General features: G+C 44.5%; 1 protein-coding gene across 1 annotated transcript in view; it reads right to left on the reverse strand.

Annotated features, from left to right (window-relative positions):
* The window catches only part of LOC139373356 (nuclear factor of activated T-cells, cytoplasmic 1-like), a 56,488-nt gene extending 40,391 nt beyond the window's left edge, over nucleotides 1-16,097 (reverse strand). Inside the window, exons 1-6 of the mRNA XM_071113789.1 lie at nucleotides 15,691-16,097; nucleotides 12,922-13,963; nucleotides 12,580-12,739; nucleotides 7,883-8,085; nucleotides 5,998-6,170; nucleotides 5,085-5,225 (exon numbers count right to left, since the gene is read on the reverse strand). Of these exons, the coding sequence (XP_070969890.1) occupies nucleotides 5,085-5,225; nucleotides 5,998-6,170; nucleotides 7,883-8,085; nucleotides 12,580-12,739; nucleotides 12,922-13,963; nucleotides 15,691-15,709 (1,738 nt within the window). The 5' untranslated portion in view covers nucleotides 15,710-16,097. The remainder of the gene's footprint in view (nucleotides 1-5,084; nucleotides 5,226-5,997; nucleotides 6,171-7,882; nucleotides 8,086-12,579; nucleotides 12,740-12,921; nucleotides 13,964-15,690) is intronic.
* Nucleotides 16,098-16,449: the final 352 nt, after the last annotated feature.

Here is a 16,449-nt window from a genome sequence, read left to right on the forward strand (position 1 = left end):
GGTGTGCTCAGTCCTCCTTTTCATGTAGTCCACAATCATCTCCTTTGTCTTGATCACGTTGAGGGAGAGGTTGTTATCCTGGCACCACATGGCCAGGTCTCTGACCTCTTCCCTATAGGCTGTCTCATCGTTGTCGTTGTTGTGTCGTTGGAAAACTTAATGATGGTGTTGGAGTCGTGCCTGGCCATGCAGTCATGAGTGAACAGGGAGTACAGGAGGAGACTGAGCATGCACCCCTGAGGGGCCTCCGTGTTGGCAGATCAGCGTGGCAGATGTGTTGTTACCTACCCTTACCACATGAGTGCAGCCCAGGATCCAGTTGCAGAGGGAGGTGTTTAGTACCAGGGTCCTTAACTTAGTGATGAGCTTTGAGGGCACTATGGTGTTGACCGCTGAGCTGTAGTTAATTAATAGCATTCTCACATAGGTGTTCCTTTTGTCCAGGTGGGAAAGGGCAGTGTGGAGTGCAATAGAGATTCCATCATCTGTTGTCACGAAAAGATGCTCGACTATGCATATAATTGACAGCTTTGGAAAGAAAACACTCTGACGTTTCCAAAACTGCAAAGATATTGTCTGTGAGTGCCACAGAACTGATGTTACAGAAAACACCCAGATAAAAATACAATCAGGAAGTGCCGCATTTTTTAAAACTGCCTCATGCCAATGACTCCTTATATGGCTGTGGAGGAGCTAGGAGTCAGCTTACCTTTTCCACGTTTTCCCCAAGGTGTCTGCAGCAGTGTGACGTATTTGTAGGCATATCATTGGAAGATTGACCATAAGAGACTACATTTACCAGGTGGTCGCTTGGTGTCCTCTGTCGGAATTATTGCGTAATCTCCAGCTGCAGTATTTTTCCGATTGGCTCTGATGAGAAACCGACTGCCAGGAATTATTTTTCATCTAATAGAATTGTGAAAAATACCTTGAGGATTGATTCTAAACAACGTTTGCCATGTTTCTGTCTATATTATGGAGCTAATTTGGAAAAAAGTTTGGCGTTGTAAGTGACTGCATTTTCGTTTTTTTTTCTTAGCCAAACGTGATGAACAAAACGGAGCTATTTCTCTTACACAAATAATATTTTTGGAAAAAATTAACATTTGCTATCTAACTGAGAGTCTCGTCATTGAAAACATCCGAAGTTCTTCAAAGGTAAATTATTTTATTTGAATGCTTTTCTTGTTTTTGTGAAAATGTTGCCTGCTGAATGCTAGGCTATCAATACTCTTACACAAATGCTTGTGTAGCTTTGGTTAAAGCATATTTTGAAAATCTGAGATTACAGTGGTAACAAAAGGCTAAGCTTGTGTTTCAATATATTTATTTCCTTTCATTTGCGATGTTCATGAATAGGAAACGTTGCGTTATGGTAATGAGCTTGAGGCTATGATTACGCTCCCGGATACGGGAGTGCTCGACGCTAGAGGTTAAGGCAGGTTAGCTTAGTGTTCTATGGTGCTCTGCTTGAAACTTGTTTGTATTACAGACTAAGTCGGGGACAAGTTGAAAATGTCAGTGAAGACACTTGCCAGTTGGTCAGCGCATGCTCGGAGTACATGTCCTGGTAATCCGTCTGGCCCTGCAGCCTTTTGAATGTTGACCTATTTAAAGGTCTTACTCACATCGACTATGGAGTGCTTGATCACACAGTCGTCCGGAAGAGCTGATACTCTCATGCATGCTTCAGTGTTGCTTGCCTCGAAGCGAGCATAGAAGTAATTTTGTCACGCCTACTCCCGCTCCTCCTCTCTGGCGCTCGAGGGCACCAGGCTGCCCATCATTACGCACACCTGTTACCATCAGTATGCGCATCAGCGCTCATTGGACTCACCTGGATTCCATTACCTTGTTGATTGCCCCTCCTATATCTGTCTGTTCCTCGGTTAGATCCTTGTGTCAGCATTATTGTCGTTTTGTTTTCCCCTGTCCAGACACTGTCCGTATTCTGTTTGTTTCATTAAGTGTTCACTCCCTGTACTTGCTTCTTGTCTCCAGCGTCTGTCCTTACAAATTGAGCTTGTCTAGTAGGCTCGTGTCACTGGGCAGCTCGCGGCTGTGCTTCCCTTTATAGTCTGTAATAGTTTGCAAGCCCTGCCACATCCGACGAAAGTCAGAGCCTGTGTAGTACGATTCAATCTTAGTCCTGTATTGACGCTTTGCCTGTTTGATGGTTCGTCGGAGGGCATAGCGGGATTTCTTATAAGCTTCTGGATTAGAGTCCCACTCCTTGAAAGCGGGTAGCTCTACCTTTTAGCTCGGTGCGGATGTTACCTGTGTTCCATGGCTTCTGGTTGGGGTATGTACGTACGTACAGTCACTGTAAGGACAACGTTGCACTTATTGATAAAGCCAGTGACTGATGTGGTGTACTCCTCAATTCGATTGGAAGAATCCCGGAACATATTCCAGTCTGTGATAGCAAAGCAGTCCTATAGCTTAGCATCTGTGTCATCTGACCACCTCTTTATTGATCGAGTCACTGGTGCTTCCTGCTTTAATTTTTGCTTGTAAGCAGGAATCAGGAGGAAAGAATTACGGTCAGATTTGCCAAATGGAGTGCTAGTGAGAGCTTTGTATGTATCTCTGTGTGTGGAGTAAAGGTGGTCTAGAGTTTTTTCCCTCTGGTTGCACATTTAACATGCTGGTAGAAATTAGGTAAAACTGATTTAAGTTCCCTGCATTAAAGTCCCCGGCCACTAGGAGTGTCGCTTCTGGATGAGCGTTTCCCTGTTTGCTTATGGCAGTATACAGCTCAATGTGTGCGATCTTAGTGCCAGCATCAGTTTGTGGTGGTAAATAGGCAGCTACGAAGAATAAGATGAAAACTCTCTTGGTACATAGCGTGGTCTACAGCTTATCATGAGATTTATTTTTTATTTAACCTTTATTTATAACTACGCAAGTCAGTTAAGAACAAATTCTTATTTACAAAAACGGCCTAACCCGGCCAAACCCTAACCCGGACGACGCTGGGCCAATTGTGCACCGCCCTATGGACTCCCAGTCACGGCTGGTTGTGATACAGCCTGGAATCGAACCAGGGTCTGTGGTGACGCCTCTAGCACTGAGATGCAGTGCCTTAGACCGCTGCACCATTCGGGAGCCCAGATGCTCTACCTCAGGCTTCCTTACTATTATAATTTGTGCACCAGCTGTAGTTTACAAATATACACAGACACCTCTCGTCTTACTGGAGGCGGCTGTTCTATCTTGCCAATGCAGCGTAAAACCCGCCAGCTGTATGTTATTCATGTCGTCGTTCAGCCACAACTCTGTGAAACATAAGATATTACTGTTTTGAATGTCCAGTTAGTAGGATATTCGTGATCGTAGTTTGTCTATTTTGTTATCCAATGATTGTACGTTGGCTAATAGGACTGATGGCAGAGGCAGATTACCCACTCGCCGTCAGATCCTTACAAGGCGCCCCAACCTACGTCCCCGATATCTCTATCTATTTCTCATGCAAATCACAGTGATTTGGGCCTTGTCGGGTGTCTGAAGTAAATCCTTTGTGTCCGACTCGTTAAAGAAAAAATCTTTGTCTAGGACGAGGTGAGTAATCACTGTCCTGATATCCAGAAGTTCTTTTCGGTGACAGTGGCAGAAACATTGTGTACAAAATAAGTTAAAAACACACACAATAGCACAATTGGTTAGGAGACTGTAAAACGGCAACCATCTCCTCCAGCGCCATTATAATCTTTTTGTTGTCACGGAAAATGTATGGAGTAAAAAGTACAATATTTTCTTTAGGAATGTAGTTAAGCTAAAGTAAAATTCTAAAAATAGAAATAGTAAAGTACAGATACCCCAAAAACGTCTTAAGTAATACTTTCCACCACTGGAGTCAAGGCAACAGCTGAACTGAAGATTCACAGGGTATTCCACAGCACACAGTGGTAATGAATTGGGATATTGAGGCTGAAAGGGAGACTCAATGGAGGGAGGGAGGCAGAGGAGAGTGAGAAGGGGTGGAAGGCTGGCTTAAGGGTGTTTCCATGGTAGGATTGCCCAGGAATCCTAATTCTAGTGCCAGATGCAGGGAAACCCTCATCAAATACAAGGGAGCATCAACGCCAACCCAGAGGCTGCACTAGGCCCTAAAGACAGTCTGCTAAACCTCAACAGATCTGAGGGAGCCACTGATCTTCTTCAAACTGACAAAAAACTATAAACCAAAAAGGGAGTTATGTAGAATTCTAGGCAAGGTAAATATTTTGAATTTCACATACATAAATCAATAGCAATCCCCTAGTTCCTAGCTAGAAGAGATTAGGATAAATCAAGAGATGTAGAAAGAGATATAGCAAAGCTCTCACACAATCACTTCTTGTTTTGAAAAACAATCTCACACTGCTGTATTGTATAACAGTGGGGCTTGAGACCCCACCCAACTAACCTAGAATTCCTCTCCTCACAGGTGGAACAATGGCAACGGATTCCCCTCTGTTCTGAGTGACTCACAGAGCGATACAATTAGATGTGTTCACATTGCACAGCCTTGGCCCAAACCATACCTCAAGTTACTTTTCTAAAGCAAATCAAGGACATTGCTGTAAGTAAACCCTAAGCGTCAACATCTCGGAGCAGTCCCTCCCTCCCTCCTTCCTAACTGAGAGGGCTTAGAGAGAGGATAGGAAACAAATACAGAACTGTGAGGGACAGCACAGCAGCACACAGCCTATAGTGCATTTGTGATCCATTCCTGTGCTGAACAGGCAATGGAAACTTCTGCAAATGTAAATCTGCTGTGTTAAAAATACAGCGCATTAATGTGCACCACATGTGGCACTCTGGCAGGATGGGGGATATTTTGACGGCGGGGAAAGAGGAGGGAGGAAGGAGGGAGGGAGTAGTCCTGAGGTTTCTCCAACCCAGAGAGAGAGGGAGGGAGTTGGAGCACGCACCCACACACACTTGAGTAGACACACACACAAGCGTGCAAGCACACACACACGCGCACACACAACACACACACACACTTGTGTAGACACATGCACACATACACTTGCACACTAACCCACATACAGCTACATCTGCACTGCGTTAGCTCCTGCTCCATCTCCAGCTCCTACCTTGGGCTTTCTCCACGAACACCACCTTGGAGTCGTGCTGGAAGTTGTGTCCGCTGAGGAGCATCCTCTCTCCCCCAGCAGCAGGGCACGTCTCCAAGGTCTGCTTATCCACCAAGGGCAGCTCCTGGGCTGATCTCTGGGCTGTAGGAGGGGGACAAACACTATCCTCACGAAAGAGTCAATACAAACCCATTCCCCATGCAGCCCCGAGCATCCAGACCAAGTCATTTTCACAAGCCTGACAACTCTTAAAAGAATCATCACAACTAGCAATGCCATGAGCCGTTAGCTCTAGAGACATAGGGTTCCTCTGACCTGAGGGTGAGGGCATGGATCCATTTAGCATTTGTTATTGTATCATTTTCTCAAATTATTGTTTTTACAAATAATTTCTTGGCATCATGATCATACTTGGCCATCACCTCCTGGTTAACTTCAACTGCCTTGAAGTGTGTTATATTCCTTAATAAAAGTCTAATGTTTGCAAATGAAAAATACATCTGGCAAAGAACCTTTCTGACAATTATTCTCGACAATAGAAAAAAAGAGTCTCAGTCAATAACAGTTTTGTGGCAGTGTATCAGCGACCGACAATGGTCTATTCTTATGAGCTGAGATCATGGTTTAACCACATTTCTCATTGACCTCATAGCACTTGATCTCTGTGGTGTGATTCTCAGCTATAAACCCATGAGATTACCAGATCTGCTCAGATTTATATCTAGTTCTTTCAAGGTCAATGGTGCTTATCACCAAAGTCAAAAGGATCTGCCATGTTAAACCATTTCCCCTCTGTATAAGACATTGCACAATTGAGAAAATTGTTCACATGAAAGACTCTTTGTAGCATGGATGTCAGCCCAAAAAGGCATCCATACATTTTAAAGCCGGCTGATAGTGAAGGTGTACTCACAGCACTCTATGGGGTTGGATGCAGCCTGCAAGGACAATGTCCTTCCTGTGGGCTGGTTGATGTGAACCCGGAACACCATCCTCACACGTGTGTTCTTACGCCCGATGTCCGTCTCGCCCTTCCTCAGCTCGATATCCGAGTTGCGGAGTTTCAGGATGCCAGCGCAGTCAATTCTAGATGAAACAGATAGAAAACAAACTGAGTTAGACCTTAGAGAGGCTCATAGCTATCATCACGTTAGATAGATCCCCATCATTATTGAGATCCCAAATCATTATCCCTGTGACACTTACCACATACAGTAAATATCAACACTCAGCTAATTAAGGTATAGTTTAAGAGTTTCTCTCTAGCACCACAAAGGGATTTCACTGTAGAATCATGCAACAGTATTTCAGCAGAATGATGCTTTTTACACCGTCTCCGAGCCTTCATCAGACACTTTATAAATGTCTCATTTCTCACCCCCTCCCTCCTGTTAATGCTGTGCACTCACTTTTAACATTTCAGAATTTTATGGAGTTAGCTTTTTACAAACAAATGTTAGTTTTCCCTTGGCAGTACTCCTCGACACTACATTCCTTATAATGTAGTTCATGTCAACTTTTACACTAACTGAACATTCCCGAGAATTCTTTGTCAATCACTGGGGGCTGCTCCGCTGGTGAGGCAATCAGGTGTTGAGGCTAAGGACCCCAGCTGTTCAGCTCTCCCTCCGCCTACAGCCAGACAGCTTGGGGTGTGATGAGTGAACAAAGCACAGGCTGAGGCTACTGAGGCGTCTCTAGTAGCCTGAAAAGAAGGTTGCATCCCAAATGGCACCTATTCGCTATATATTGCACTACTTTTGACCAGAGCCTATGGGGAATAGGGTGCCATTTTGGACACGGACAAAGTCTCAGTCAACTGTGCCAAGGGTTCAACTCAATGCCAATCTCAGGAGGAAAAACGTTTCTCCATTGAACCCTATGCAACCCGTGTTAAGAGTGTTTGGCTTTTGGAGTGTAGTCTCGGTCATTGGTAACAAAAGCATTGAATTTATCTCTAATCGAGTCAAATTAAGTTGTCAGTATTGGTGCCCAAATAATACTGAAAGACTTGTCACGTGTTCAAGTTGATTAAAACTTTACCATAATTGATGATATGCTATTACTGGTAACTTCCCAGATCACGATGAATTAAACCTTGTGATATATAATTTTACTTGTATAAAATAGACAAAGTCACATGGGAATATACTTCAAAATGTATAAACCCCTTGCTTACACAAACATCACATTTCGGGCTCCCGAGTGGCGCAGCGATCTAAGGCACTGCATCTCATTGCTAGAGGCGTCACTACAGACCTGGTTCGATTCCAGGTTGTATCACAACCGGCGTGATTGGGAGTCCCATAGGGCGGCGCACAATTGGCCGAGCGTCGTTAGGGTTTGGCCGGGGTAGGCCGTAATTGTAATAAGAATTTGTCTGACTTGCCTAGTTAAATAAATCAAATAAAATCACTTTAAGGTGTGTTCTCCAGAAAGACTACTGAAACCAAACACTGAAGTGAAAATGGTTCTATAAGTTTAAGTGTTACATCCATTAAAATGCAGTAGAACTGCTACTGCCTAGTTGGCAGCTTTGAGGTTCCCCCTGTAATATGAGCCCCAGGGATTATTATACTGTGTAGGGGGAAACCCATCCATCTGTACAGAGGGGTGATCCAGTCCACACAGACAGACACACCCAAGCCGGTGCTGATAAGCCGTCATGGACACAACTCTACAGATGTTCACTCATCATTTGAGTTGCTTGAGGAGGAGCATAAATGTCTGACTGGCTGATAGGCGCAACAAAAATACATACACAGTGGCGAATAAATGCACACTCACACACTACTCACATGGCGCGCATTTTGTTCTCGGGCAGCAGTGGAATCTCCAGCACCTTGGTGTTGGACTGCAGGACCTCATGGCTGGGGGTGGAGACGGTCTTGCCGGTGATGCGGTGGACCTGGTAGAAGGCATGGGGCCGCAGGAGACGGTCGTCTGCCGTACCAATGAACAGCTGCAGGGTCAGGGGCTCACTCTCCATGTAGCCTTGGAGCTGGAGGGAGAAGACATAGAGATTCCATTCCATTAAATTGTATTAAATTAATAACTTATTGCCAATCAACAATGGTTAATAGGAATTTGTTTTACAATGTTAATAGATAAGAAACAACTTATGTCTGGTATCGAGTATCCCCCCACACACACAACACTTGACAACTTGTTAAAAAAAAACAGGGATACCTTTCAAACACAGTTTACATTTTTTCCCCCACTCTTTATCCAAGGCCAACAACCCATACACATTTTTCCTCCATTAATGTCAGTCCGTGTCAGTACTGATAGGCTGCGACACAGCATGATATTACAGTAGCTCCATCCCCAGCGTTCCGCTGGCTGCCCAAGAGCCAGTTAACCATCTGAGACAAACGTCCCTGTGATTTCACAGGGTAGTTTACCCTGCTGACAGAACTAAGCCCGGGTTACAGTGAACTAAAGGTTATGGGTGTCTCCCAAATGGCATCCTATTCCCTATATAGTGCACACCCTATGGGCTCTGGTCAAAAGTAGTGCAGTGGGCCCTGGTCAAAAATAGTGCACTATAGAGGGAATAGGGAGCCACTTGGGACGTAATCCATGTCACTTACACATGCTCTCATTGACCAAGATCAGGGATAGATTTTTGTAGCGGTGGACAGAGTTTTTATCAGCGAGACAATCACATCATTATTTAATTGGACAGGATTCAGAACGTCTGCAGTACAAAACGGTCCTTAAAGAATCCCAGACCTCCATAGGTGTTGCTTGACAGCCACCCAGAAAGCTGAGCAAAGGCATGGAGCCTGATACCCACTCTGAAACCTGATAATAGAGACTACAATCGACACAGAGTGTGGAGCTATGCATGTTATCTGTACGCTATGACAGTGGAGGAATTAGCAGAGGAAACTTGGCATTGGGGGGTCAGACTGACATAGTAAAAAAAAAAAAAAAAAGCAGCAAAGCCATTGAGTTACAGTGGTCTACTTTATGCATCACAAAGCCCTGACCTTAATCCTGTAGAACATTTGTGGGCAGAATTGAAAAAGCGTGTGCGAACAAGAAGGTCTACAAACCTGACTCAGTTACACCAGCTCTGTCAGAAGGAATGGGCCAAAATTCACCAAACTTATTGTGGGAAGCCGTAAAAGTTTGACCCAAGATTAACAATTTAAAGGCAATGCTACCAAATACTAATTGAGTGTATGTAAACTTCTGACCCACTGGGAATGTGATGAAAGAAAGAAAAGCTGAAATAAATCATTCTCTCTACTATTATTGATATTTCACATTCTTAAAATACGGTGGTGATCCTAACTGACCTAAGACAGGGAATTTTTACTAGGATTAAATGTCAGGAATTGTGAAAAACTGAGTTAAATGTATTTCGCTAAGGTGTATGTAAACTTCCAAATTCAACTGTATGTAGTCACCCCTCCCCGTTTTTTCAGTCTGTCGCACCTGAAGATGTTGTAATTAGCAATGTCAATGTTCTTATTTGGGATCGAGTCAATTATCCAAATCTCTGTGAGAACCAAAATATCTGGGCTCGTGTTCATGCACCAAGATATCAAGAAGGTCCATCTTTGACATCAAACTTGATATGTAACAGCCCAAGCCCTCTTCGTGATTTGAAATCCATATTTATGGTATTTGAAGTATTAGCACTGGATGAGCTTACCACAGTGGGCTTCCCATTGGGCGAACAGTAACAGAGCTAACACAAGATTATTACTGACAATACCCCTGGGAATATGGTAGCAGTACGATGACAACGCTGTGAAATAGTGGGAATAGGAAGAATTACCTGAGCAGGGGTTACGCTGTCATTAACTCACTGTTTTATAAGAGCCTCCTCGATGTTGGACAAGATAACTTTTCCCCCGTTCCTATTTGGATGCTAGACATCCCACTTGTTAAACTGGAGCCTCTCCCAAAAGTAGTCAAAATTGTCAATGTACTCCAAATCCATTGAGTAACTGTAGAATTTAAGACAGTACCGTAGCCAGAGGAGATGACTAAAGTGTTCCATTCAGTGACCTATTGTTGGTAGAGGCCCGGGAAAGAAAAAACGCTTCTGTCTCCTTTAGCCTATCCGTAAGCCCTATAAAGTCATCTTTGAATTGCTTTGTGAAGATTGATGTTGTTTGTACCAACATGAATGACTACTGTGTAAGCATTTGGGTGCTTTTCCATCACAGCGGGGACCTGTTGATGTCTGTCACGAGCACGGGCTCCACGGAAGCAGTGGCCCCTTGCTTCCGCGACTACCACATCCCTAACTATGGAGCTCCCTATAACAAACACCACCGCTTGTTTCGGCACAGGCAGTGCAGTCTCCCCTCCCTAGATCGTATTATCACCTACTAGTGGAATGTCAAGACTGGCAGCTCAAGGTACCAGAAAGAGATTAAAAAGGGAGAGGGGGAAGAGGGCAACAGGGGCACCCTCTCTCTCTTTCTCTCTTTCTTCTCCAACCCTCCAGCTGACTTCACAGTCTTATCGTGCTTTTGAAAATATGGTTCACATGACCTCAAATGTTGTTTTCTTGAACACAAAAAAAGCCTTATAATTTAAAATAACATGGTTACATGACTTTCATAGTTAAGATTAAGAAAATCAACATTTAGCTAATGAAAAATGAATCTACCAGTAGTTACATTTATAATCTTTGACCAGTTTTAGATATTTTCACTCACTTTATTTGACATCACTTAATGATTTTTGCCATAAAAGCCCCCCACAGACTTGAGTATGGGGTATTCCCTCAGACCCAGCTATGAAAGCTAAGCCTAAAACCTAGAACATGCAGTCCTTTAGGAGAGCATAACTCAGTCTGCCATCGGTATAATGGCGCGTGTGGTCTGCAGCAGCAGCAGCAGCAGCTGTGGCATTAGAAAAAAACAGAAAACACCAGGCTGTGCTCGACATGGAGGGAACCAGTGACTTCCAGAACAAACTCTGCACAGTTTGGGCAAGGTTTGACTCCGAGGAAGAGCAAGAGAGAAGGGCCAGTCAGCCAGTGTCCACAGCTCCACAGCCCACAGTGTACCATGTAATCAGGAAGCTAGGGAGAGATTGAGTGGCCTTAGGCTCCCTCTAACATCTCTATCAGGCTGCCAGAAACGTGTGTGGTTTGAGCCCGGCCTGGACTGGCCGCCTCCACAGGACGCCACTGTTGATGATGTCAGCATTACAGATGGGAACTTTCCTAAACAAAGGGAAGTCTGTGTGTTTGGTCGGAAGCTGGCGGGGGGAGGGAAGGAAGAGGAGGGGAGGGAGGTGGAGGTTTTGAAAGAACACACTATATCATGATGAGAGTAACCCAGAGCCCATGTCATTAAATCATTAGCACCTAATCACAGAGAAAAACATGCTACCCAGTACAGATGTGAATTCTGATGTTCAGACACACAGGACCATATAACATGCTTAGCTAGCTACATTCTCAGGTTCCCATTCATCCCCACTGCAGCCTTCCTGTTTATAATCCCAGGTTGGTCGCAAACTTTGGGGTGTTACCACACAAGGATATGTGAGAAGTTCAACCGTCCAGATACTATTCAACACATGTAAACTTTGCCTGCTGAAACCTTTGATGGCTTACTTTCTCTTCTCAACGTAGACACTGTGGTTTATTCAGAGGTTGAAGTCAAGTCAGTGATGTGGTACAATGATTGGGAAGACCGGCCTTGTAGTCCAAGAATTACAATTGCTCAATGCTTCTTCTGAGTTGACCACCAAAGCTACTGTGGTTTAAGCTCATGACTAAGCTTTACTGGCCACACTACCTCGCTTTGCGACTGTCTGTCTGCACTTCAGACGTAATGGAAAAGTTTGAGTCACCCTCGTCTGGACAGGAACTGACTGAGCGCACTGGTCTGTCTATTAGCATACCTATGGTATTTCATTCAGAACTATGACGTCTTTCGGATAACATCATAGACGTGTAAGGATAAAACACATACCTACTAATCTATTTAAGCGCTGGTGATATAAATAGATTGGAAAGAAAGTGATCGGAGAAATACGAAATACAGTGAGCTCCAAAAGTATTGGGACAGTGACAATTTTAGTTGGCTTTGGATTTTAAAGTTACAAACGCACAAATATCACCCCCCCCCCCCCCCCCCCCCCAAAAAAAATGCTAACCCCTGTTATTGTAATGGTGAGAGGTTAGCATGTCTATATTTGTACTTTCTCACTCATCATTATTCACGATTCATTCAGGATTATCCCTAACCATGGTAGCATCCACATTACAGTAGAAATGTTTAGAAACGTATTCTATTCTTATTTACAAAAGGACACAATACATTATTTACCATTCATTTATATTGGGCCCAAAATAATCTGACACACAACCAAAACAAATGGTAAATGCACAAAAACGTATGTACTTTCCCCATACTTTTGGAGCTCACCATAGGTCGGAGAAGTGATGGGGGTAATAGTATTACATCCAGACAAGTCTATATTAGAGTACGTTAGTATAAGGAGGATAGCAGACCTGCACCACAGGGTGTCCTCCTGCCAGAGCCTTGACTGCCCCTCTGCTCCCTTCGGTCTCATAGTGGGCCCGGTGGTGAGATTTGGGCTGCACCTCGATCTGTAGGCTGTACGGCCCCGAGCTGGACGGCAGCTGCCAGTCAAGGGCTGGTAGAGATGGGCTAAGGTGGAGAGAGTATTTTTCAAGTTTGCAGTGTAACAAGGCACAACTGCAGATTGTCAATGCTTTGCTTGTATATTTCGGAGTTGACTTCACTTTGACCTCAAAAACTTTCCGTTGTTAGGAGCTGTCAACCTTATAATGAATATTCTTTCAGTCAGTCAAAGTCTTGCTTCAGCTTACCTGACATATTGCTTTGGCTTGGACCATGAGTATGGGTGCTGTGGCACATCCAGGAATCCCCCACAGTAGTTCTCCTTCTTAAAGGGCATGCGGGAGAAGGGGTACTCATCCTGACCGAGCTCCCCAGGGCTGAGCTCCTCTCCTCCAGGCTCAACCTTCAGGCAGACTGCCCCAGGCTCCAGGCTGGTCTTCCGGGCCTTCAGAGGGATGCCCTCCCCCAGGTCTGCCACACCGTCTGTGGTCAGAGCGTTGATGGCTGCAACTATGGCTGAGTTGGTGTACTGGTTGGTGTTGTTAGGCATCCAGGACTCACCTGTGACGCAGAGGCGTGGGGAGGTGTGAGGGGACGGTCCGGGGGAGTGGTTAGGGGAGTAGGGGGACTTGGAGGTTGTGGTTCCGTTGAAGCTGTATTTCCTCTTTCCACCACTAGGGGAGTTGGGCCTGGAGCCCCGCTGGCCCATCCAGGTGTCGTCCGTTACACTGGTGCTGGGGGAGGTGGAGGGGGAGTGCCGGGGGGAGCCCGCATTGGCGCAAGCATCACCCGGAAGGGCGAGAGAGGAGGAGCCACTGGGTGAGACGCAGGGCGACTGCCAGGGCGAGTTTTGGGGTGAGTTTTCGTAGTTGTAGGAGAAGCCCGACTCATAGGACGAGGCCTCGGAGTGACAGCTGCGTGACGACACACTGCTGGCCGGGCTGAGGCAGCTGGGGTCACGGTAGCCATCTGCATTGGGCAACGTCAGGGTCACGATGGAGTTGACCCGTTTAGCCACAGTAAGGTTGTTGCTCTCTTCAACTTTGTCCTCGGGAAACTGCCCGTAGGCTGTGATCTCAATACGAGGGCTCTCGAGGGCTGGCGCCCCATTTGGACGGATGCTAGGGGAGGAGTAGTAACCCACTGTCCTCATGTTGTTGTGGGCGCCGTAGCTGGGAGGCTGGCTGATGGAGACTGAGATGGTGGGGCCAGACTGGAGACTGTGGTATTGGGAAGGCATGCAGGGGTTGCCCTGGGAGAGACTGACGTTGGGGGTGTGGCTGTATGCATCTGAAAAGCAAATACATGGAATGAGTTAGAATTATGGTCCATACACACTCTCATTGGCTCACACACTGAAACACATACGGTAGTTGCCAGTTAACTACAAAGAAAGCTGCTGCGATGGTGTTGCTCATGATGGAGTGTAAACTGCATCTACACGCTGATGCAGAAAGTAAATATGTTCCTGTATCCAAATAAGAGCAAGACCAGAGAACTCAAAACTAAATGGGTTTCCCCAATCACAGAAGTAAAACTACCACCAACACACCATCCCTGAAAGACACAACCTTCACAAAATAACTAAGGTGAGAAGTATACAAATAATTGGCAAAAAGAATTACACAAAAAATAACCAGTATATATTTATTTATTAATAACCAAAATATATTTATTTATTTAACCCTTATTTTATCAGGTAAGTTGACTGAGAACGCATTGTCATTTACAGCAACGACCTGGGGAATAGAGGGGGCATGAATGAGCCGATAGGAAAGCAGATGTAGACAATAACTTTTTTCCAATTTCAAATTGCCTCTGGTTTTATATACCACAGCAATCAAAACATTGAACCAATTACTACACTTTTTCCTGGCTAGTTTATTTTCAAAAGCTATAGGAAAATGTATCACCTGTGTGTACCACATGGCTAGTTTGTTTGCATGACTAAAGGTGCAAGCTCAACCCAACAGGGGAGCCTCATGATGCCAGCTAAGATGCCAGCTCCCCCACTGGGTATGAGGGCATAAGAGACTAAGAGACTGACTACCTATGTGGCACAGACAGAAGAGAATGGGGGAAGTTGTGGTTAAGGGTACAGGGACCTGAGTAATCTTACTACAGTCAGCTCTACAGTCTCAGGCAGTATGCTGTTGCCAGAGCTCCTGTCTGCTGTGAATTAAGAAACATAATCACAACCATAAAGACATGACATCACTGCACCAACGTATGACTCCCACAACATAATCACAATGTAATAGCCTTAACATCACAGTGGTGTCACAGCATTGCTATGTCTTTATGAAAATTCTTGATGGATTGCAGAAGATGCCACTTTACCAATGAGAACCACTGGTAGTTAGTTATGTGTATGTTCTCTGATTCAATTGTAGTAAATCTAGACATGCACACTGAAACACTGCTCATTTGGTGTAAATGTATCTTCAAATGGGGTCTGTTTACTCATGCAAGAAGAGGCATTGAGGCATGGATTACCAATTTGAGTAAACCCTCCTGAATGTGAGTTTTGGTGCCACCGCTGCCACTCCCACCACTCCCTACTCATGGGAGAGGCACCTCAAAATGTAATGTAGAGCTCATAATAATGTGTTTCATGTTCATCCTTCCTTATGGCGATCTCAACATATTTCTTCTTTCAATACATACAATGTTAGTAGGTACTTTAAATAAACCTTTTGGTGAAACCAAATATTTATTTCAAAATGTAAGTAGCTACCATGAATAAGATAACAATGACGTAGCCTATCCTATAATCATCTCGGTATTCAATACGCTGCATTACATTGTAATACCTGTATAATAGTAGGCTATCTAAACAGAGAATAAACCCATTGACTGACACCTGAGGAGCGCCTGAAGTGCGCCACTAGACAAGACAGGCAGCTATCCAATATGCAGAAGCATCTGTTCAAATGTCGATTGACTTACCGTTTACGAATGCTATATTACTCTTACACACAGTCTGACATTCAGACGCAAAGTAACAGCCTACTCACCCTCTTCAGCAGATTTCATTTTTTCTGTCAGACAGGGTAACGGAATGTCTGAAATCGAACTTTTGTCTGCGTACTCCAATATCCATAAAACGGCGATTTACCCCTCCAATGATGATGGCGATGCTCGCTCGCTATATTCTAACAAACCTCGAAACTATAGAAAATGTCCTTAATGAGAAAAAATAAATACATGTAGATTAATTAAAAAGTGACTCGAAGAAAAATACAAATCGTATCTGCAGAGTGAAAAACTTTTGGATACAATTGGATAGCGCAAAGAAATCAAAACGATGAGTCGGGATTCAGTTTATGATTGAGAGTAGATATTATTTTAGTGCCTGATTTGAAATATCGGACTTGATTTTGTGAAAAGGAATCCTAGCTGGTATTGGTCTGTGTGACGCACTGCTTGGTTGCAGAGAGCTCCTCAGCACTTATAAACCTGGGGATCACCTCCGGCGGGAGTGCACCGCCCCTCGAACAGTGACGCATCTCCACGTCTGACCAACCAACAGACCCGTTGAATTGAGATTCTCTCCACTCTCTGGGGTTTCCAGCTGCTTTCAGACGTGGTTGACTAGTTGGGCTGGCAGTCTACAGTTGCAGTTCAGAGAGAGATGCAGGCTAGTGGAAAATGTTATGCAATATTTAGATGTACAGATAATGAGAAGAAAGATCAGATAATGGACATGCCATTGTCCAGTGCCACAGCTACATCAGCCTTAAAAATATTGTTGACATTAATCTATTCTCTAATAT

This window comes from Oncorhynchus clarkii, chromosome 18 (assembly GCF_045791955.1).
Source record: "Oncorhynchus clarkii lewisi isolate Uvic-CL-2024 chromosome 18, UVic_Ocla_1.0, whole genome shotgun sequence".
Taxonomy (NCBI): Eukaryota; Metazoa; Chordata; class Actinopteri; order Salmoniformes; family Salmonidae; genus Oncorhynchus; species Oncorhynchus clarkii.